A 23605-nucleotide genomic window follows, 5' to 3' on the forward strand; every position below is an offset into this window, starting at 1 on the left:
GGTCCCTGTCCCTGTCCCTGTCCCAGTCCCTGCCACTCACTACATCTCTTGTCCTGTCTCTCTGTCTCCGGTCCTTGTCCTCGTTCGCGTTCGCGTTCTCATTCTCGTTGCCACGATTTGTATTCACAAATCCAATCCAATTTGAGAGTGTAATTACATCAATTAAACTTAATCAAACTGTTTCAAAGTGAGAGAGCGCGACGTAAATGAAAGCGAAAAGGAAAGCGGGTGCTGCCAACGCGGACTGCGGGTCCGCCGGCACAGTGGGTGCGAAATGGATGCTGGCGATGGATGAGGCTGAAATGATTGGTCCTTGATTAGAGTAGAACAGAGTAGAGTCAGAGGAGTGCAGATACGAGTAGACATGATAAATGTTCATGTTGAATTATCGATAACTTCATTAAACCAACTTAAAGTTTTGGAGGAGGCCAATGTCTGCCATGAATTGAAATGCCTATTGGAAGCTTCAAGAGATGCTTGTAAGAAAGAGGTTGCTGAAGAAGGAGGAGAGTCCCTTGCCGAAAGTCGAAGATCGACTTAAGTGGAAGGTTGACTGCAGTTAGAAGAAGCTGAGAGAGAAGCTGGAAGAGGTTGTTGAAATAGAATTTGATAAAGAGCCTAAATATGGAGCACTCATGCACCACTATTCTTTTTATAAGATAATATTACGTATCAAATCATCTCGATCTAATGAAGTGAACTCTTCACTCAAGGCTTGCCCACTGTCTGGGGATTGTCCTTGTTTCCCTCCCATTATTCATCTTCTGTTATGTCTCTCTCTTGCCATCTTATTTCGTCCTCCACCCCCTCTCCTTCACACACTTATGAAATCTCACGTGCTCAAAATTCGCGTACACTAATTAAGCGCTGCCAACTAAGTAAAGTAAGTTGCCTCATGATGAGCACTGCCAGTGCCACTCCCATTTCCACTGCCACTGCCAGGTCCTGTGCTCAAAAAGAGCAGCAGCATATGATGGTGTCGAAAAGGAGGCTTCTCCAATACCGTACCAGTACCTGGTCCTGCAACTGCTCTCCCTGGGTCTCCTTCAGGCATCAACTTCTTTCGCCTTTGCTTCATATAATTTATGTTACATTTGCTGGCTGGCTGGCATAACTTTGCCTCGACTCTGACTCCGACTCCGAATCTGGCTACGGCTACGGCTGCGTCTCCCTGTATGGCTCTGTCAGTTAGTCAGTCAGTGGCGGGAACAGGGACAAGTCACTTTGAGTTCCAAATCAAGTTGCCCCAACCCCAAGACCATGCCACCTTGAAGAGCCTGTGCTGCTGCCTAAGGTGAGAAGGCAGAGAGAATATGGCACGTGACTTAAATAAATTGCAAAAATCTTTCTCGCTTTTCCCCAGCATCTTTCGCATAGTTTTTCCTTTTTTTGTTTTTTTTGTTTGGAGAAGGGAAAAGGCAGAAGAACCCCTGGCTGAAGGAGTCGTCAGAGGCGCCGCTCCTTGGCCTTTGTTGCTCGCCAAACGGCAGCATTTATGCGCTTGTGTGTGGGTCTGAGTGTATTTTCATGACTTTATTAGCAAGCAGCTTGAAAAGTTCCCTGGAGCACCCGGTCGCCACCTGTCGGCAGGAAGAAACTTTATTCCTCACACACACCGCCCCATACACAAAGATGACAGAAAGAAGGACAGAGGGAGAGAGAGAGAGAGAGAGAGAGAGAGAAAGGCTGAAACTGAAACTGAGAGAATCAGGGACACATAATCAACACCTAATCAAAGTAATAGAAACTTATTGGATTAATCGTGGCATAGAATATCTATTTGTGATGAAAGACAGACAGAGGGCCGTTCGTGATTGGGCCTTGAAGTGGTGTGGGGGTGTGGGGGTGTGGGGGTGTGGGGGTGTGGGAGGAAGTAATGCTAATTATTCGTCTTCCCCAGCCCCCCTGCCCAGGCCACTTCTCCACAGTCTCTTTTGGTATAGGAGTCATTCCTCGAATTCCCTGCTAATCGTCAAAATTGGCAAATCTCTGGCCAACGATGACAGCTGTCAACGGCCGGATGACAATGCCGATGCCGATGCCGAGGCCGAGGCCGATGCAATCTAGCCATCAATTTTGATTAGGCTGCCATTCGACGATGATGATGTGGCGTGGAGTGGCTGTGGATGTGGATGCTATTGGGGGAAGGGGCGCATGATGGAGGACAAGTTAGAAGGCAGTGTTGATGGGTTCTGTCGATAATTGAAATTATGCAACGGCTGACAACTTTGACATGGAAAATGGTTGTGGCCAAGAATTAGGACCAGAAGATGGAATCATTAGCTGAATCAATGTGCAAGTCTCGTAAAACGAGTTAAAGACCAACCAAGAGCAGGCCAAGCAGCGAAAAAGTAGCTCAAGAACTGAAGAACTGGGCTGAAGAACCACTCGATGGAATCAGTGCGAAGCCAAGGAGTGAATAAAACAGTCCCCACTTCCTCCACGGCATGGTCTACTGTAATTGCCAACATACCCTATACTTGGAACATTTCAATACTTTATCATCAAAGACCATACCTCGAAGGACATGTTGACTCGCAGCAAATTTGGGAATCAACAGTCAACACCCGTCCAATTTGTAAGCTCGGAATAACGGGAGTGTTTCCAATTGCTATCCAATAGCCAAGAATAATCGCACCTCCTTCTCCGACCACAACAGCCGAGTAGATTCGAATGGACGGACCAAAGGTGGCCAGAGTCTGGAGCCCGGAAGCCCTCCAGGCACCACAACGAAGGAGCTGGAAACGTTGGTAGTGTGGGTGTCATCGTCATCTTGCTGCATCAGCATATCAGCATCGGCACGGTCATCGTTTTGGGACAGGGGCAGATCTTTGGCTCTATCCGCATCTCATCCCATTCCATCCCATCCCATCCCATTCCATCCGGTGTCTTCGTTTCTTGTGTCTTCGTTATGAAGTAAATGAAAAATTTATTTAGACCAAGGCATAATTATACAAATTGGGAATGCAATTAAATTTAATTGTTCCAACGTTGCCGACACTCGTTGTTCTCACTCACTCTCTCTCTCTCTCTCTCTCTCTATCCCAAGTGTGTGTGTGTATTGCATGTGTGTATGTGTGTATATGTGCTCCCTGTCTACCCACTAGCTCTGCCCCACTGCTCCCTTAGTCAATGAAATGTAAAAACGTTTTAAGCACGAACCTTATCTTCCTCCGTCCCAGAGTCGCCTCTGAATTTCTTCCAGACCCCGCCAGCCCTGATGCTTATCCTCAGGGGCACCTCACGGTGCAAGTGCGCGTAAGTACCGTAAATAAAACAAGCAGAAATTATAACTGTCGAGCACTGGAAGGCAGAAAGAAGTGCAAACGGAGAAATAACTCGGCTATGGGGCAACTATTCAGGACAAGGCCTAGTCACCATCTCCCTCTCGAACTCCGACTCCCACACACACAATACCAAAAAACGAAACAAAAACACATATTTTAATGATACATGGAGGAGGAGAACAAGAACAACGGCAGGAGCTGCGAAAGAACATTTTAATGAGGCACAAAAAGTGACGAAACAAATCGCAAGGCATGGCCCACCACCTACCGGGACACAAAGGGCCAGATCGACCCCCGTTCCACGGGGGATGCCTGACCAGGGGCGTCGCCTAAGGGAGCTCGCTCCATGTTATGATCTTATCAATACTCTATCGACAAAAACAGCGTTTATATCAGTAGTACAGTTTTGCAGCAATAACCGAAATTTGCACTAAAATAAATTTAAGCAATACAAGACATGCTTTTTCTTCTGATATATGATATTGATATTAAACAATTATGGTTTTTGTATAGCTGCTTAAACGAAAAATCCGTACAACTGCGATAATTTATCACCATAGCTGGGCTCTCCTATCCCCTTGTTCTTTTTCCGCTTGTGCTTAAACTCTTTGCTTGCTGCATTTAGTGGCCTATTCAGAGTGACAGTTTGCTCTTATCGTGCTTGGTTTACGCCCCGCTGCACAGTGCTTGGAATATGGAGCACCCGCTGCCCGCCAGTGGGCCAGAGACATGGACAGACGTGGCCAGCAGCAGAGAGGGAAACGAAGAGCGGATAGGATGGAAGGATAGAATGGGGTTCGTGGCATAATATCTTAATTATTTCTTTACATGTGTTTTAATTTTTAGTAAGCACTTGCCTCCCCACTGCGTTCTGTGTTCCACAGCCGGCTCCTGCCACACTAGCAACGCTTGGAATGTCAGTCACGTGCTGCAAGTAATCCCCATCACCGCCCTCCAACCCCAGCCCCAGCCCCAGCCCCAGCCCCAGTCCCAGCCCAGCAGATTCCAATGGCAACAGATGAGAAGGTTCCATGGGGCATGGGGCATGTCAGGAGGTTCGTCGCTGGCTGGCAAAGGTAAATGCCAAAGTAACTAACTGTGTATGCACTCGAGCAGCCGAAGCTGGAGAGGATTGGCAGAGCCAGTGCGAGTGCGAGTGCGAGTCGAAGTGGGAGTGGGAGTGGGAGGACAGTCAGCTAACCAGCTCATTTGCAGACATTGCTTTGCCCTTCCCTGGCAAGCCTTCGTTTATGCGGTGGCATGGACCCCAGTTGCAACAGAGTGCTTGAAATATAGAAGTCGAGATATAGGTCTAAGTGATCTACACACATATACAGCGCCAGGCTTAATCGTTGGCACAATAATACTTTCCAGTTTATTGCTGTTTTTCCTGTTTTTCCAATGCGATTTTTAAAGGAAAAATTATCTCCGATCAAGGAATCAATTTTCTATATGATTGGCTAATTTGTATACGCTTAACTTTACGAGTATTACATTATTTTGTATCGTTTTTTAAACGAGAAAATGTCTAAAATTTGTCGTACAACTGGCACACCAGAGCTTAAAGAGCTTCTCGTATGTTCTTCCTTAGCGAATAAATTGCCTACAACTGAACCTTTCCCTAAGCTCTCACTAGAAGCATCTAATACAGTTTATCTTAATTTCCTGATAATTATTTTTGGTTCTGGAAGATTTTCTTAGATTCTTAAATTTGATATAATGCTAATCTTTGGCCACGCATAAACGTGTGGGAGCTGTCAGGAACGAACCCCGCACTTGTGCCGAGTTTTCTCAATTACTTGGGCAGGGCCTCAGCCGTCGACAACGGATAGGATGTGGCCCTGGTCCTTACCGCCCTCCCTGGCTGCGTATGTTGATTAAACTTAAGAGGAGAATAGGAAACTGTGGAACTGTGTGTGCGTGTGTGTCTCAGTCTCAGTCTCAGTCGCAGTTTCAGTGTGCTCCCTTGCCGGCGCCCTCTGTTTGTATTAATCCAACATAATTAAGAAATTTAATTAAAGTGCAGCACGCTCTGAATGTGGAATAACTATTCTATGTTAGCTAGAAAAAAAAGGGGGGAACTAGCTCGATTTCCGTATCCGAATCCGAATCTAAGCTAGCCCTGGCGATTTGTACCTCTAGATCGTTTGACGTCATGTGGCATGTCTTACAAAATGTTCATAGTTCAAAAGAAAATCTCCCATAAAAAAAAAAAATCCAGAAGAAGATCCAAAATTCAAAAGTGTTTGCTTATCGTTTTAAAATTTCCATCAGGACGAGTAGCATTGCGATGATACTTAAGCAGCTTCCCCAGGACATCTGCCGGTCGGTAGTTTCTATCTACCATCGTTATCTGTCCAAGCCGAGGCACAAGTGTGGCCGTACCAGTCCCTGCCAAGAGCCAAATGCCAAATCGGAGAGGACACCCATCGCCGAAGTAGCGGTTTTTGCAGCTGTGCCACTCTGCGCCAAATGGTCCATCACCGAAGAGGAGCAGCGCAAGATAGACGAAGTGATGAAAGAGCTGGACCGGGTTATTCAGGAGAACGATAACTAAGACCCACTCCCACTCCCGCCCAGATCTCAGCCTTCGATGGGTTCCGATTGGTTCCGATCGTTTTTGGTTTTTGGTTACATTCTTGGACGCAACTCCATCTGTTGGACATTTATTTAAGGAAGTCGACAAAATATATATCGTAAGGAACTGACTTACCTGACTTCTAATTTGATCTGTGGAGGCTTGTATTTTTGAACGATTTATCGCCTCATAGTCGTTATTCAGTAAAATTATCGATTGCACTGAGCGACGGTCATCTTATACAAAAATTAGGTAATATGCCTGAAGAGTAGATCAATTCTTTAACCGCGATTTGGTGCACTCTTACTCGGCATCAGGGGACTGCGCGGTGGCCAGGCCAACGTGTCAAAGACGAGAACAGGGGCTGCTTCAGCGGCTTCAGGCAGGGAACGTACACTGCAGGTGCTGCAGCTCTACGGGCGATTGGACCAATGATTCCTCTCGTTGATGGGAACAATGACAAAGTACTTGCCGGCCACGTCTTCGCGGGTAAGATCTCGTCCACGCCACTAAATATTTTGTTGTCCAGTAACTTAATAGTTTTTCCAGACTCTGGGCGACATTCCCATCCCCATGAATCTGCTGTACAGGTAAGCTAAAAAATCAAAAGAACTTTCCTGCCTATCTGTCTTTCTTTTAGGGAAAGTCTCTATCAAATGCTATTTCAGAAGCAACGAGTTATGCGACTTGAGTGCCACCCTTTTAGCCGGAGAACCAGAGGAGCTGCCAAATATCCTAGAGGAAAGATCCCAGAATGCCTGCCGCTGTCCCTTACTCAAAAAGAAGCTATCAAATCACTTTAAATAACTCTAATATCAATGAAATCGTCTGAGATTCACGCATCAAATGCTCCCGACTTTTTCCCCATTAGTTTGAATACAATGCTGAGGAACCTGGCCCAGCTGTATTGTCATCCTGGTCAGGATTAAAGTCCCAGTTCATCGGTCTCCCAGAAGATCAGGTCAGTGGCCAAAGGTCAACTGCTTTGTTACCGTGTGCCTCGACAGGCCAAATTCCAATCACTGAATACTGAATGCTGAACCTCAGGCTCGCGGGTATCGGCTGATGAAAATGTGCGAAAATTTTGCCGGTATTTTCTGCACGAAATATGCATAAATACATAAATAAATGTCTGCACTGGCTCGCACACAAACACACACTCACATTCCATACTCACACGCACACAGACACAAACACCCAGACAAGGGATAACTGTGTCGGCAACTGTCTATAGCTGTCTGCTCCCTCTCCTCTCTTTCCCACTCTTAGATTTTTCCGGTTGTTTTGGGCTTTCGATGATTTTTGCCTGCCACTTTGCATTCGCTATACCCTCTCCTTCTATCTACACCCTCTCCCCACCCCCAGCCGCCCACCCATATAGCATTTCTTGTCATTTTTGTTCGTACCATTTGTTGGCAAACGGTCAAGGGTATATTGTTTTCGTTCGAGGGAACCAAAACTAGGATTATTTTTAGCAAGTTCATTCCGTCTACAGAGCCCTCTTTTTTGAGCAGGTAGTATCTAAATCGCTGCCGGTAAGATCGGATCAATATGTGTATCATATTGCAGTAACTGCAACGATTGGGCAGAAAGGGTGTACAAATCATCGGCATCCGGACCTATATTTTCTTTATTGATGGTTTTTTTGTGTACTCATTTTTGTTGTTTGCATTAAAGCTGCGCACTTTACTGCTGACTTCTGCTCCCTCCTCTGTTCACCCGCTCTTAGCCTACTCTTCACTCCACTCCCTTCACCCTCTCCAGATGTGTGTGTGTGTGTGTGTGTGTCTGAAGTGTACAATAAACGCGGATTTCTCTGCCAATATTTGTCTGCAATCATTTTGGCTTGTCGGCAGTTCCCTGCGTCTGTCTGCCTGGCTCCACCCCCTCGGAGCCATCCGTCTAGCGTTTGGGCCTCTTCTTTTTCAGACCAGACCAATAAAGCGTCCAGCAACAACAAGAAATGAAAGCTAGCTTCAGCGAGCCGATGCTCTAGATACCCTTCGAACGATAGGTATGTATACCATATGATATAGTACTATATAGTATATAGTGCTCCAGTCTTGGAGGTCCAGACCGTGCAAAATGCACTGCAAGCAGATATGGGTGGAGTTTGGGGGACTAGATTGAATACAAAAAAGTTAGATGGATAGAAGGCTAAGGGCGCTTCCCTGGGCACATTCTCTTATCGTTGAAGCGTACCATCTGCGAGGGTATATCGAAAAGAGGGGCACCTTCAGTGAAGCAGCAATAACAACGCACCAAACGCTAGCTGTTGACGTTGCCCCTACACACACACACACACACACACAAAACGCTCATCTTTGTTGTCCTGTGTAATACGCGACTTCTGTTTGCCTTTCACGCTCTCTCTCTCTCTCTCTCTGTTTTTGTGTATATGTTTGTGTGTATTTTGCTTGAATGTATTGCGTGTGCGTCTCAATCGAGACAATTGGTCTCAACGCCATAAGCGCTTCACACATTCCATTTATGACCCTAGCATATAGCCCTAACATAGCATCCAACACCCCACTACACCACTCTGCAGCACTCCAAGCCCCTCCTCCCGCTCCACCATCATCGCGTGGCCATCCGTCTGTCCCTTGTTGCATTTCCGGTTCGTTTTTTGTTCTTTTTTTTCTGGTGACCACAAGGTCTCCATTTTTCTGCAGTTTAACCAACTGCTGGTTAAAGCAGCGCACAGGTTTGGTGGAATGACGGGATGCAGCTAACTGTTAGATGGGATTACATATGTATGTATGTATGTGCATATGTTCATAGTACTTATGTATATATTGGAAGTGTATGGATAGGATTTATGGGTCACGAGCATATTGTAAATGGAGGATTTAAAGAAAACATGGGTAACATGGCGAAAAATAAAAAGGATACAGGGGCAAGTTTTGAATGTATTGCAGCAATATGAATATAGAGGAAGTACGTAGAGGATTAGCATTACCATAGGGGATATACGGAATGGACATGCCAGGACATGCCAGATTACTTACTACACCCAGAGATAAACGCCCTGACCCTCATATTCAAATTAAATGTGCTTCCTAAAAGTTAATTCAAATGCCAGACCATATCCATAGCCCACTCTTTTCGGGTCTTATTTTGCTTGCTCTTCTATCTCTCTTTCGCGTCAAAGCGCTCTCAGTGGTGCTGAGCGTAAAATAAGACCCTAAAGAGGCTGAGCGGACCACACAGTATAATTGCATCATTGTCTGTGTCGCAATTACCATGTCGCTCTTTTTCATCCTAACCCACACGCGAGCGCTCTCTTCATCTTGTACCTCTTGATCCTCTCTGCACGAGTCGTCTCCCGCCCACGCACCCTTTCACTAGCAATGGGAGAGACAGTGAACAATAACAAAACGGTATTTTGTAAAGAAGGCAACGAAAAGGAACACTGCGAGCAATCTCGTGATGTACAGCTCAGAATAAACTGAAAATAAAATTAGGATGCGACACATATGTATGTAGTAGAGTACGTACATATAAATATAAAATGTTTGTATGTATGTAAGGGTTTATTGAGTATTAATACAATTTATAGCTTAAACATTGAGCTCAAAGCTTTGCCGTTGAGGATCATGCGAATTCCAACATTATTCCCCCCGCCTAAAAGCGGGACATAGGACGAACCCAAACCCAAACCCCACCCCCACCACCACCCCATCAACCCCAGCAACAAGCCCAAAGCTATAACTTACTAAATAAATAATATAAATTAACTAAATTTGTAGACAATTTTGTCTGTTAAGTGTAAAAGTTTTTGCTCTTCCTGTCGTTGTTGTCATTTTTCTGTGTCCACTTTTTGTTTTTCTTTCTATTTTTGTTGTTGTTTTGTTTTTTGTCTGCTGCCACTTTGCCTGAAAACAAGTAAGGAGAATAGTGGCGAAGGGGGAGGGGAATGGGAATGGGAGAGGGGGTGAGTGGGTGGGGTGGGTTGTCCAACTTTTGTTAACGGGTTTGGTGAATTTTTGGTGCTTTTGGCGCAATAATGGATACGCTTGGTCCGACTCTGTAGCTCCCTCTTACTGGATCCACTCCTGTACTGTGTACTACGAATTTTCAAGGATGTTGCCCGCACACACACAGTCACTGACTCCAGCACACACATGACCGTAGTCGTAGTCGTAGTCAGGGGAAGTGGAAGTGGAAGTGAAGAGGCGTCGGGCAATGTTGTGACATCAAATGTTCATGTTAACAACTTTTCTAAAACTCAATGAGCTGTTGTTGGTGTTATTTGGCGCCCAGTCCCAGGCTCTCTCTGCCACACAGTGCTAACACAGTAACACAAAGAAGCAGAGAAAGAGACAGCCATAGATGCATATATATACAGTGATAGGGATAGACATACATACGTACATACGTACATATGTATGTACGTGAAGGGGAGGCTGGCAGCCAGTCAGCCAGGCGCAAACACGTGGAGTGTTTTGTAGCAAATAATTTTGCACAAAGTTCTCGCCTTAACGATTCGAACACATGTTAACATGAAGAGTAACAACAGTTACAACAACACCAACAGCTCCAACAGCTCCAAGCCCCATCCACAGGTCCAGGTCCTGTTCGAGGTCTGTGTTCGAGGCCAACGAGGATAACACTTCGACATGATAATAAATATGCTTGAGAAACAAGGGTGAGCCCAATGAAAGGCACGGCGATAGTTCGTTCTCGCTCTTACTCCACAAGGCTGTCCGATCTCTGGAACAGCAAGATGTCTCAAGCAGCGGACATAAAGGGAGTGGAACCCCAGACTAGCCCGATAGTGGTACAAAATGTTTATATGATGTCCAATAAAATGGAGCGCGAAAATTTTTACATTCGTATTCCAACCAGCTCCAGATGGTTCCTTCACTCTGCTCCACTTCTCTTCTCTCTCCCACTCCTCCAAGCTCTCTTTACCCCTCTCTGAGACGATGCAAATTCGCTTGCCAAATTTTTGGGTGGGTGCGAAATCGCGTATTTGAAACACGTTTAAGCAGCGGCAGGAGCATAAAAAAGAATAAGAGTGGTGTGGCATAAGAAAAGGGGACAAAGGGGCAAGAAAAGAAGCTTGCACATGCAACACCACTGCCCGTTAGCAGCAGCAATCCCATCCGCGTCGCATAAAAACTGCAACGAGGACAAAGCGTGACACAAAATATGGCAAATTGCAAGGGAAGTTATGGAACGGGGCAGGGATAACGACGGGAACAGAAACAGGATTCGATTGAATTACGCCTATCGGCCCAGTTGGCCTAGCCACCCAGGAATCTAGAATCCGGGATGACTCTGCGGTTGATTGGCGATGCCTCAATTGATCAGCGAGGCAATCAACGCCTCTCTGACAAGCTTCGACTCCTCCGGCAGCTGCTTGGCATGTAAATTTCCCACTACAGACACCAGTGGCGTAGACAGGCGAAGGGAGCTTAAAGGACGAGGAGGGTAGAAGGTTCGGTCCGCCTACCGAATACCCCTCTTGACCCCGTTCAGTAGATCACCTCTCAAACAACATAGTTTTCTCCTACTAATCCTCCTTCTACTAGTTTCCTAGTAGGTATTACAGTGGGCTTTCCATTTAACTATGCCTTTGCCTTAAAACAATTCCGTAAATTGATCCCCAAGTGTGTTCAACCCCTCCTCAGCTGCACCTCTGACTTCTTTGCGGCAGTGCACCCAACTAACCGGTTGATCCTCTCACTCGACGGCTTAGGCAGACACCAGTGGCGTAGACAGGCGAAGGGAGCTTAAAGGACGAGGAGGGTAGAAGGTTCGGTCCGCCTACCGAATACCCCTCTTGACCCCGTTCAGTAGATCACCTCTCAAACAACATAGTTTTCTCCTACTACTCCTCCTTCTACTAGTTTCCTAGTATTACAGTGGGCTTTCCATTAAACTATGATTTTGCCTTAAAACAATTCCGTAAATTGATCCCCAACCCCTCCTCAGCTGCACCTCTGACTTCTTTGCGGCAGTGCACCCAACTAACCGGTTGATCCTCTCACTCGACGGCTTAGGCTGCACTTTAAGCCGCCAGACGGGTGCTGGTATTCGAAGATAGTGCCCTTAAATATTTACCAATAGAGGAGTATGCCATCCGAGCGCAAACACCCGTCGATGTCTTGACCGAGTAAGCCGCTAAGCTAACCTTGTTACACACGCCACATCCTCCACGGATGCCGCTGATGGTGGCATATCCGATTTGCCATATGTCAGGTGGATGAAGCAGAAGCTGAGGCTGGAGCTGGAGCTGGAGCTCTGCAGCGTTAACAAGTTGCCCACCAGGGCACGTGTGAAGAGATTTACTGGTAGGTGGGGCAGGTGGGGTAGGGCGGAGTGCCACCTGTCAGGGTTCCCAGTGAATTTCAGCTGTCTGTCTTCTGTCCTCTTCTGTCCGTCCGCCCACTCAGCTCCACTGTGTTGCATCTTTTGTCTTTGCATTCGGGCTTGGGTTCGTTTGCGATGGGACGGGATGGGACGGGACGGGACGGATTGGTGGTTCCGGGAATTGGAGAGTTGGGGAAAAAAACGACCCGATTTTCCCCAACTATCTCTTGGCACTTTACGAGTACGGTGCGCTTTTATTATTATAAAATACGCATGAGTTAGTGTGCATATTTCATGGCTTTTGTGTATAAAAGGGATAAAAATGCAATCAGTCGCAAAAACCAGCAAAGTGAAACGGACAGAGCGTAGAGCTGGCAATAGTCTGGCTATAGTCCCCATTCCAAAGCACCAACCGCACAAACTATCTGTCACCCGCAAAATCTCCGCAAAATCCCCCTTGAAATCCCACTTACAATGCGATTTGTCAACGCAAAGGAAGAAGCGAATTTGATCCAGGCTAATTATAAAATGGTTATCTATGAGAATGTGTGAAATGGCTAAGGATTTGATGGATTCGAAGGGGATATTGATAGAGTTAAATTAAAATAAAGCAGACTTATGTAGACCAAGCAGGGAGGACCTACTAATAATACTATAAACTTTTAGGAGATTCTTTTCGTCATGTACATAATCGAATCAAACTTAGGCGGAACGAGTGCGTCTGTTCCCAAGAAAATGCTTTCCCAATTACTCAGTATTTATGACGGATGACCATACGAATGGTAAGCGAGTAGGAGGGACAGACGTGCCGTAACAGGTGACCCTCAAGTGAAGCAAATGAGCAATCTGTCGGGTACGAGACCGAAACCAGAACTTGGTCGTGGAAAAGTAAGTAAGTACTCGTAGTGAAACGAGCGGGGCTGAGTGAAGGAGGAGCAGGAGCACAAACTGGAGGCGGGTTAAGGGACACACACAAAAGTCGGGAGCTGGCTTGGGAAGAATTACAAGTACGAGTACGAGGACGAGGACGAGTACTCAAGTGCCATTGAAGAAAAGTGCTCATGTTTTTCCTTCTCCGCTCCGTAGTTGCAACCACCATTCCCACTCCCGCTTGGTTCTGCTCAAGGCGCGAGTAAATTCAAGAAACAATTTTCAGGAATGACTTAACTTTTGCGTTTATGTGAAAACTTTTGCAACGTGATGTTATGAGAGCGGCGAAAGGATATGCAATTCACTCCCACTGCCAGTGGGCGTGTGGGCATGTCGGCTCTGTGGCTTGGGGGAAGCGCAGCGAGAGAGAGTCCTGCAGGTCCATGCCCCTTGTAATGTAGATAAGGTCCTCGAAATGGATTTGATCCCAAGTAGATATCAGATCCTCCTCTTCCTCAAACTGCTTCTGCGGCTTCTTTTGTGCCTTCATCCGCGGGTTCTTATTCTGATGCTTACTTATATTTTTATTTATTTCATGCATTCAGATACAGCTTCCTACCTACCTTCTGATCCCACTCCGGAACCAGCTTAAAAGCCTCCTCTTTAACCATTCTCTCGGCCTGCCTCTCAGCCTGCTGACGAACCATTTGCCTGGCACACTCTTTCGCCTTCTCCACCAGCATCCGGTTGAGCCTCCGCCACATGGCACGAAACTCCCGCCGCGTGCACGGCAATCGCAGGAGCAGATCGAAGCACTCGTCGGATGAGAGCTTGTCGTCCGCGTTGTTATCGAATAGGCGTAGTAGGGCCAACAGCTTCCGCTCCACCGACGTCCTCCGTTGGAAGGGCTCCAGTATATTGATGAAGTGCCGGAAACCTTTCGAAGGGTTAAGCCTGCGGTCCAAAATCGCATTCGCCAAAGGATGGCCGGCCAGTGGGGGGCAGTGCATTAGATCCTTCTTCTGCACCACTCCGTTTTTCTTCCTCAGGGACTCGTACATGTCAAACAGGTAGCCAATACGGAAAATCGAGAATCCCGACTCCGCCTGGATCGCGGCCTTCTCGGCGGCAGACAGTCGCCTCGACGCAGCCGAACCCATTATTTGCGCTATTACGGTTATTGTATCTACATATATAGGATAAATGTACATGAGTACACGCAAGAATACTGAATATTTATTATTGCAGACATTGATCGAGGTCTGTTATGAGTTTTGTCTTACAGCTCGTGTAGATTAATGATTAGATTAGAATGATTGTCACAGATTATGAAAGATAAAGCTATGCTCTAAAAAGAATTCGATTTCTTTGCTACATTTTTCCAAAACACGTTATTTATGCTGCTTTTAATAACCATTAAAAAACAGAAGCTCAATCAGAGCAGAACTTATTGAGTTTTTAAATGAACATTTGTATTTATACAAAAGTATGGCCAGGGGTCCAACAAATTATTTAATGGCTTTAAACTTTATATATTAAGGATTATTTGCGTATTTTTATCTTTTCCCATCCCTGAAATATTTGACCGGAAAAATTGCATTTTTACATCAGCTGTTTTTATGTCATTAGAGATGATAGTCGCACTGATAGACAGAAAATTAACAAATGTGCTTTAAACAAATTTCATCGCTTTGTCATAGTCACAGCCATGTTGAAATTACATGTACATATGTATGTATATGATGTATACCCTCGCACCCTTACTGGTTCCTCAAGCCATTGCACTATGGTCCGAACGACCACTTTTGTTGGCCAAAACCTATTTTTTAAAAGTCAAAACTTAAACTTGGTTTTGATCACTCTGCATTAGAAAAAGAATGACCATTAAAGCTGCGTACCAAAAATTACCATAGATGGCGCCACATTCGCAAAACCCGCTGAGCAACCCAACTGTTTTTGCCAAATGTGCCAAATAACCATTTTAGATCTCTCAAAAATTGAAAAACGCCAAGACCTGATTACATTTTTTTGATGAATCTTAATCTGTCGGGTTCTTACTACGTGTTTTGTTTCACCACAATTCTTGGAATTTGCATTAATAGAGCATAACCTCAAATTCTAAAATGCAGAGTTGTTTGCCGTATGGAATTCAGAGAAGGGTAAAATTATCAATTAATTGAAAACGGCAATTAAGGCGACATATCATATGAAATGAATAAAGCTTTTGAAGAAAATTTGGAACAAATGCCGGTCAAATTCAAAGATGTTTGAACGAAAATATGTGGATTGGCCACAAGCTTTTATTTCAATACTTGTATCTTTATGCCCAGAGAATGCTGAATAAGTTCGTAAGGCTGTAGAGGACCCAGTCGGAAAGCCGGCACATATCTCACCTAACGAGGCGTTAACCTTGCTTCTAGACAAGGATTTCGCCAATAATTTACGGAAACCTTTAAACAATTTTATTTTTATTTAAATCAAAATTTTTTTTAAGTGTGCATCGCCGTTTTCTTAAATAAAATAGGCCTAATACTTTTTTTTCACTATAACTAATAATTTAAATATGCATTCTTAAAAAAGGGGCGGTGTTCCGTTCGGGAGCTATTAATTTTGGCCAACAAAAGTGGTCGCTCGGACCATATTGCATTGGTACGTGCCTGCCGTAAGCCTACTGCAATAGGTGAAAGCCTAAGCCCGGACTTTTTGCCGCTTCGTTTTATGATTTTCCTATTAGTTGTACAACCTTTGCTCAAGCTTCGATAAATTTGCTGCCAATACAGAGAAAATTAGTGTTCGTAGCCGTCTCTAAACACGGTCCCGGCTATCAGTCGAATAAATGGGGCACTGACGTTTTCCAACACACACAGCCAGCTGTTTCTAGTCAAGAGATACGCTTTATTTTCAGTATAATTTTGATGCGGCTTGTTTTCGATATCGAGAAAATATAGCTTATACCCTTAATACGGAATCGCAAACGGACAAAATGGATCTGGTGGACCTAAAACTGGAGAATTTGTGGGAGTACGACCCTGATACGAAGAGTTTGAAGGGAAACCCCCAGATTCTGTACTATCGCCAGCCGAGGGCCACTGAATATCCGCTGGACCTGAAAAAGGGCTATAGACGGTACATCCCTCGAAATGGAAACTTTCTACGCGCCTTCGGCCTGGTCCAGCACCATGTGATGCATCTGCCGAAGCCGCGCCAGGTGCTCGAACACATGGACTTCTTTCTCAATCGCGGAACAATGCTGAAATTTATGGGCGATCGGACTTACGGTAAAGAAACGAACTTTGCAGCCTGTCGCTTCAAGGGCTGCATCTATGTGCGGTCATTACAGGAAGATCACGATGAGCGGTACACGGTTCCATGCGTGGCTAAAACCTATCCCTTCAAGGCACGTCAGTACGTTTTCACCCGTAAGTAGCTGCACTCAGCATCAGCATCATCGTTGATAATCGCTAATAACCGTCACAATATTGACCGACCAGGTTATCCGGGCGCGCTGCCGCGCACCGATGCCCCAGTGGATGAGCGGAAGCAAGTGTATGGAATGTTCTCGGCCAAATTGGGAAGCTTTCGCCTGCTCTACTCGGCAGAAGTTAGTGGCGTGTCGAACAAGGAACCACTTGGCGATCTGTACGTCATCCTCTGTTGCATATACATAAATATGTATGTGTATACATAATTACATATATCGTGCTTGTATGTATTCCATAGAAACGATCCGGAGGTGCTAAAGAAATGCCACCTGGCTTCGCTGAAGGTTGACAAAGAGGGCCGCCGGAATAATTCTGCGCCCTTATGGCTCATGCAGAGCTATTTGGGAGGCATCGATCAGCTGGCCATCGCCAACACCAATGAGCGTGGCCTCGTGTGTCGACCAATAGAAGTGGTGTCCTGTGCCAAAGTGATGAGTGTGAGTAGCCTGCCGATTGAAGATTCATGCCCGTGATGGTCTTTCCCTTTCCTAGCAGGAGAGCCAATTCAACATACACGATCGCCTCCAGAAACTGCATAAGATTCTCGAGGAGATCAACATTAAGATGAGCAACAAGGACAATCCTCACCAGGAATTGAGATTCAAGATGCGGCAAGACTCGATTTTATTTGAAAATCGCCTTACGTCGATTGAGCCTCCAGGGAATTTTGACCAGCAATTCATCGATTTTATCAATCATTTGTAGATTGTCCATTACGATATGGAATAACAAATTACAAATTTATATTTCTCTTAATGCTATTGAGCCAATTTAGCACTTGGAGTGCATTTTTTGTTTCTGTAATTTTGAAAAATTTAAAATGTGAATGAACCATGTATTTTTTTGTTTTGGCTATTGAAATGTATGAAAATTCAAATACCATAAAAAAAAAGAAGTAAGCCCAAGAAAAACCTTAGTATATATAGGCTCTCGAAGAGCTATTCATTCTTGGGAGTATCATTAATTCATAAAACAAGCAGTAATTACTGCCACCCGGCCCTCAAACTGCCAATCATCTCAATTACCAGGCCCACATTCTCAGCCAATAAGTATTATGTAAAAGTATAAGTACAACGCGAATTTATTCTACAGTATTGACTAAAAAATTCACAATAAATTTTGCCGATGAGTGTTCAGAGCGTTTTTCGTATTGTCTGGTCTGTTTCCGGTGGCGGATAACGCTGGTGATGCTAATGGTGATCTCAGTGCTTAGTGGTCCTGGTAGCCGATGGTGGAAAAACTATAAGGAGATGCGATTGATATGACGCTGATTTTTACAGGAATCGCTATCGGTGGTCTGCTTACTGGTGGCGCTGCTGTGGCTGATGGTTGCTCAAATCGTGCTGATGGACAAAATGACCGTTCAGCGGCTCGAGGTATGTAACAGTGGATTCCAAATTTCCCTGCGTCTCCGCCTGCGGCTGTAAATTCAGATATTCTGGATGCATGGAGTAGCCGCCAACTGGGAAGCCAAGAACTTCAGCCGCTGGCTGTGTATTGTTGAAAATATAATCTCTCAGTTCCTTACTGAAATCGGAATTTGAAATCTTTTGAAATAGTATTACAATTTCTTTCCTACCAACTCTAGGAAGCCACTTATAGTGGGCTGGCTGACTGCTCCGGTACCTACATGGTGTCTTTTAGTTGAGAAATCTCCCAGTCCATTTGGATGTTCTTTTCGTGCTGCCTATCTCGCAACAGCAAGAGGCGAGCATTGTCACTTGAGCTCACGTTTGTAAGCTCCTCCAGGCGCCTGAGCTTCTCCTCCTGGTGATTTAGTTTTTCAAAAACGCGGCCTAGATGCTCCTCTTTCAAGCAGAGCTGGTTCGTCACCTGCAACGAGTAAGATTATTGCCATAGGCGGCCTATCGTATCGGACATCGTGTCGTTTCGTGTCCACAACGTATCGACAACGGACCTGATTTATCTGCGTGTCCTTCTCGCCAGTTTCTAAGTACAGTTGATCTATTGTCTGATTCAGCTCGTTGATTTCGTCGGCGCGCGCGGATATCGTCTTGCGGTCGCGATTCGAGTGCTCCCGCAACTTGACCACTAGCTGCTCGGATCGGAACAGCTCCATCTTCACGATTTCCAGATCCGAGTGCAATTGCTCCTCCCTTTGGTCATTGGCGTCCAGCTGGATTTCTGTGATCTTCAACTTCTCCTGCAGCTCACTGGGGATTTTGCAATGAAAATACTCTTATGCAGGCACTTAACTCTGGAGCAAAAGTGACCAAACTTTTAAAAGTTTGGTGGGGCCTCACCTGATCATCGTTTCCAGCTCATTGTTCCTCTTCCGCAGCCTCAGAGAATTTTGCTCTTGCTCTTGGTGCAGGTTAATAAGCTGCAGGAGATTCTGTACCTTAAGCCTCAAATCACCTATGGTCTGATCTTTCTCCACACCAGCGTGTTGGATGTCCAAGACATCTAGGCGCTTCTGTTGCTGGTTTATGAGCTCCCGTCCCTTATGCAGCTCCGCGTCCAGGTGAACTACATGCTCCCTGCTCTTCGCGAGTTCCTTCCGTGTCCAGACCAGTGCACCATCCGACCCCTTCAATAGCTGATTCAGCTCCTGATTGCTGTTCAAGGACAAGTCAAGATAACTCAGTGACAGTTGATCCGAGTCCTGCTCTACTCACCGAGCGACTAGATTGTCCATATCAGCCTTCGCCGCCGCGATGGTGCTGTTTTTGGCCTGCAGAGACGCGTTCTGCATGGCCAGCTGGTTTGCGTTTTCGTTTCTTTGTGCCTCGCTGCGTCGCAGCCTCTCCTTTAGGTCGCGCAAGGTCTGCTGCCAGTTTTCCTCCCCAGCCTTCAGCTTTCCCTCGAGGTCCGCCTTGAGTCTATTCATCTGTTCATTGTGATCCTTATTGATCTGCAAGAGCTGGGCCTCCAAGAGCTGTTTCTCCCTCCGCAGCTTGTCTATGTCGCGGTACAGACAAATGTTGGGCGAAACCTGTTGGCCGACAGGTGTCACACACACCTGCTCGATATTCTCGACAATGCTCTCCATCTTGCGGTTCTACGGATAGATGGCAGAGAGATATATGGTGAGTCCTGCACTAGATCAGAGGGCGAAGGTTTGCTCATTCAGTCATACCAGAAGCTCCTTCAGCTTAGCTTTCAGCTGCTCTTTCCGACTGCACGCCTCGAACTCGTCCTTGGCCATCTGGATGGGCTCAAGGTGATCGTAGAGCATCATGAATCCCGAATCGACGGCAGCCTGACATCGTTCCTTCAGATCTTGCACATTATCGGCCGCTGCAAAAAGGAAGCCTCAGCTGTGTTCCTAGAGTTCGGAATGGAATCCATGGAAACTCACGCAAATTTTTGACCAAACTGCTCGAGTCTTCCTTGTTGACAGTCAACTTGCTATCCTCGTTGACGACAAGGGTCACAAAGCTGTACGTTCCAAGCAGCTTGGACTGCTCCAGGTCTAATGACCTCAATGACTCTACGAAATCCGATTGAAGGCATTGCAGCTTTTGGTACTGCGTCTCGACGGTAAGCAGTCGATTTTGCTCAACGATCCCCAGGAGAGATTTTCCTGGGATTGGGCAAAAGTGTTAAAAATAGTACCGGATGGAAATAGAAAGATGGAGGGTAAACTTACGTGTCCCGACGGCGGGAGTATCATCCGTCTTTACGAGACTCAGTTGCCGTTGGGCTGGCTGCGACATCGTGGATTGCCCCTTCTCTGACTCCGTCGACCTCTCAGGCAGAGACCCCCAGGTCAACTCCGAGAATAATTTTTGATTTGGCATGGAGAAAACGCTCCTACTGCAACTCGCAATATTAAGGGCCGTATAAGTTCTACCCGATGCACCTAATCGGGCGGGTGCTTGTGAGCGTGACCTACGCATGATGGGAGCGGGGTCGTTCGAAGCCTGGAAAATATTCCTTATCAGATTGGTCAGCATCCTACCCCTTGTATCGACTGAACTCACCCTGAAGTTGTTGGCTAGTGCCCTCAAATTACTGGCTTTCGTGGCTGTAAAAGATCGGGGAGACGTTGAGGATGGAAACTAGGTAGGTTCATAGATGCCAGGGAGCAGATAACTTACGTCGGACGTATCTTGGATAAGTAGACATTCTGGATATCGGTAATAACTTCACTGCATGCGTACACTGTTATGAATGTTATGAACAGAATTTCATTTGTTTTGAAGACCAAAAAAATAACCACTTAATAATTTTTGTACAAACACGGATAGTGTTCGATAGTGTGTGCTCTGACAGGTAATGCCTATGTTACTTGGTTTCGGGCTAGGGTGAAATTTTTTTGTTTAGTTCCAGCCAAACAAAAGCTCACAAAGGGGCTCTATATTCACCTGAGAAGCTGCATGAGGGACGGTAGCTCATAGACCAGCAACAGAAGCGTCCAGATGTAAAGGACAACCATCAAGTCGTTGTGGGGAATGATCAGATCGTCAGCGATTTGAAGCCTTAGGTTCAGAATCTTCTACAGCTTATTGACGTGCACCACAACCAAAAGCAAAATACTCCGAAAGTGCTTTGGCCCAGAGTTAAGTGCAAATCCATTGCAAATCCTCAGCGAGCTGCAGGAGAAAGTGAAGCGCACAGAAATCCATCTGAACGGCAATGACCAAAGAGGGGAGCAGCTCCACTCGGACCTGGAAATCGTGATGATGGAGCTGTTCCGGTCCGAGTGGTTAGTGGTCAAGTTGCGACTTCACAGAATTGAGAGCAAACAAATTTTAATACGATTTCAAACGGATGCCGATTTTTACTAAGTAATATGTTCAACAACACACAGCCAACTTCTCGGCTTACAAGTTGGACGCAGAGAAATTTGGAATTCAGTGTAAAATACCTTGTTATCAATTATCGATTGGAACTTGTAGGTTAGTATAACTTTTATCGGGGCTTGGTTGTGTGAAATGCATATAGTATAGTGAGTGTGAGTGAGACCGCATATGTTGATGTTGATTAACCCTTAACAGGCCCGTGGATTTTAAAATTTTAAAATAAAATGATATTACTGATATATTAATATTTAAATTTTATGCATCCATTAATAATTTTTCTTCAACATTTTAGTTATATTAAAACGTTCTTTTACATAATATATAAAGATAACTTCTAATTCTGTGGCATTTTTTTTATATGCTTTTTATATAATATACAATATGTAATTTTGTTGTTGTCTGGAATAAGGGCTAAGAATATATCAAAAAATTCGTGCGTGAACAACCTTCATCAATCAAGCAAGCATGCACTGACGATAATGGACAACACGAACGAACTTCGGCTCCCGACGAGATAGTGTTGTGTTGCTCATGAGTGAGTGAAAAAAAAGAGCTGTTCACTTAAGTGAGCAACTGAACATGTTCCTTCCAAGCTGTTCTTTTTTGTTCACTTGTTCTCTACTCACTTTTTGCGCAATTTTGCTCATAAAAGGCCATTTTGCGATCTGGCAGCTTTTGCTCATATTTGCGTTTACTTCACACTTTTTGTATTACCGGCAAAGCTGTTTACTCTTTCAAAAATTCAGTATGTCGCTAATTCGAAAGTATAGTGAAATTTGGAACCATCTGTGCATGAATAGTGAACAACTAAGTGAGCAAGTCAGCAATAGAGCAAGTGAGCAACAGAGCAACTGAGCAAGTGAGTAACTGAGCAATCTAAGAGAGCAAGTGAGCAATATGAGTGAGTTGACTCACTTACTAAAAAAGAACTAGTGACATGTTCACCAAAATGAGCAATGTTTACCCAACACTACGACGAGACCACCTTGTATAATTGCATCATGGTACGTACTACGTTCTTGTAAAGGTCTCCAAATCCATGGATTTTTCGTTTTAATCACGGTAGGCAAGGACCGTGGGCTTTTCAACAATTCAACAAATTTGTAATTCGCTGTGCTATTATAGATTTGCTGTTAAACAGTCTAAATTTTATCTAAAACCGTTTAAAGAGCTGATTCCACTCACATATACATATGTGTGTATATATATCGCGATTCGGATTAAATATCAATTCGTTTTTACATACGAGGGATGTTATATAAATTAGATTTAGTCAAGAGACCACTGCAAATATAAAATAGCTTCCTGCCACCTCGTCTCGTATCTGATGTGTGGTGGTAGGCTTCCCAGCCTTCACTCATTGTGGCATATGTCAAAATTAATTTCGTTGGTATTATTTTGACAAGCTTTCATGCTAAGCTGAGACTACCATCCAACCCTCCAGACACGGGCTCGATTTCAGCCCCAATTCCAGCCAACAGTGTGGCGTTGCATAGGGTTGGGGATCAGCAGAGGTAACTTTTACATTAGATTTGATTTTTTTTTGGTTTCGTTTCGTTTTGAGTGTTTTTTGTGTTGGTTTTTTGGTCAGTCATCGCCGGCATTTGGAAAGGATGGATTTCTTCCACATCATCACGGAGACAGGCCATGGATGGGGAAATGTACCGGTATACACCACCTCCTGCTCCCAATTCCATTTATTCTTCCACTCGAATCTCTATTTGATGGCATCATTTCGACAATATGCAAATCTCATTTCCCTCAAACGCATTGCAGAGACCACAAGCTGCGGCTGATATCCAGATGGCCATTAAAACCATTGCTCTGGTACCTTGCCCCACCTCTGACCATTCTCCTGGTGGCACACCTCCTTGCGGATCCACATCCACCTCCACCTCCACTGCTCTGCCCAGCAAGACGACAAATTACAAAAATTAAGAGACCATTTTTGTGGATGAAATGTATGGGACCGGAGGGTCCGACCAATGGGGGTCCGCTGCGCACGGCACAATGACACAAGTGGCCAAGGTCCTGGACACTGGCAGAATGAGAGAGGTGTGAACATGGCTGGCCACCCCCTGCACCCAGTCACTCACCTACAGAGGGGTGGCGTGTGCAAATTAATGAAATTAAATCGTCTTCATTTGATGGCTTTCAGAGCAAAGAAGAGAGGTTCACTCCCTGCAGGTCTCACAGCAAATTTCCCCGTGTAGGATTGGGGAATGGGGAGAAATCGAGAGAAAGTGTGGGAGATAGGAAGAAGCAAGGCGGAGAAAGTTGCCTTGAACTTACCTCGTATTG

General features: G+C 45.3%; 3 protein-coding genes across 5 annotated transcripts; 1 reads left to right on the top strand and 2 right to left on the bottom strand.

Moving 5' to 3' along the window:
• Positions 1–13369: 13369 nt before the first annotated feature.
• On the bottom strand, positions 13370–14213 carry LOC113566195. The gene is made up of 2 exons (XM_026990729.1): positions 13677–14213; positions 13370–13624 (listed from the first exon to the last, which is right to left on the bottom strand). Exons 1-2 carry the CDS (start codon positions 14211–14213, stop codon positions 13415–13417), a joined length of 747 nt encoding a protein of 248 aa, XP_026846530.1. The 3' UTR covers positions 13370–13414.
• Positions 14214–15984: 1771 nt separating this feature from the next.
• On the top strand, positions 15985–17330 carry LOC6597243. Its single transcript, XM_026990708.1, has 4 exons — positions 15985–16472; positions 16545–16692; positions 16774–16972; positions 17031–17330. The coding sequence occupies exons 1-4, from the start codon at positions 16037–16039 to the stop codon at positions 17238–17240; spliced, it is 993 nt and encodes a 330-aa protein (XP_026846509.1). The 5' UTR covers positions 15985–16036; the 3' UTR covers positions 17241–17330.
• A 268-nt stretch (positions 17331–17598) lies between these two features.
• LOC113566185 (centromere-associated protein E-like) lies at positions 17599–20659 on the bottom strand. 3 transcript variants are annotated; one of them, XM_026990655.1, is made up of 11 exons: positions 20600–20659; positions 20483–20526; positions 20149–20422; positions 19858–20082; positions 19636–19796; positions 19175–19557; positions 18800–19114; positions 18454–18709; positions 18166–18368; positions 17841–18062; positions 17599–17775 (listed from the first exon to the last, which is right to left on the bottom strand). In XM_026990655.1, exons 1-11 carry the CDS (start codon positions 20625–20627, stop codon positions 17745–17747), a joined length of 2142 nt encoding a protein of 713 aa, XP_026846456.1. In that variant the 5' UTR covers positions 20628–20659; the 3' UTR covers positions 17599–17744. The 3 variants fall into 3 exon arrangements, with proteins under 3 accessions (XP_026846456.1, XP_026846457.1, XP_026846458.1); XM_026990656.1 differs by lacking the exon at positions 20600–20659 and having other exon boundaries at positions 20149–20435; XM_026990657.1 differs by lacking the exon at positions 17599–17775 and having other exon boundaries at positions 18016–18062; positions 18115–18368.
• Between the last annotated feature and the right edge of the window lie 2946 nt (positions 20660–23605).

This window comes from Drosophila persimilis, unplaced genomic scaffold (assembly GCF_003286085.1).
Source record: "Drosophila persimilis strain 14011-0111.01,24,50 unplaced genomic scaffold, DperRS2 tig00000606-arrow-arrow-pilon, whole genome shotgun sequence".
Lineage (NCBI taxonomy): Eukaryota > Metazoa > Arthropoda > Insecta > Diptera > Drosophilidae > Drosophila > Drosophila persimilis.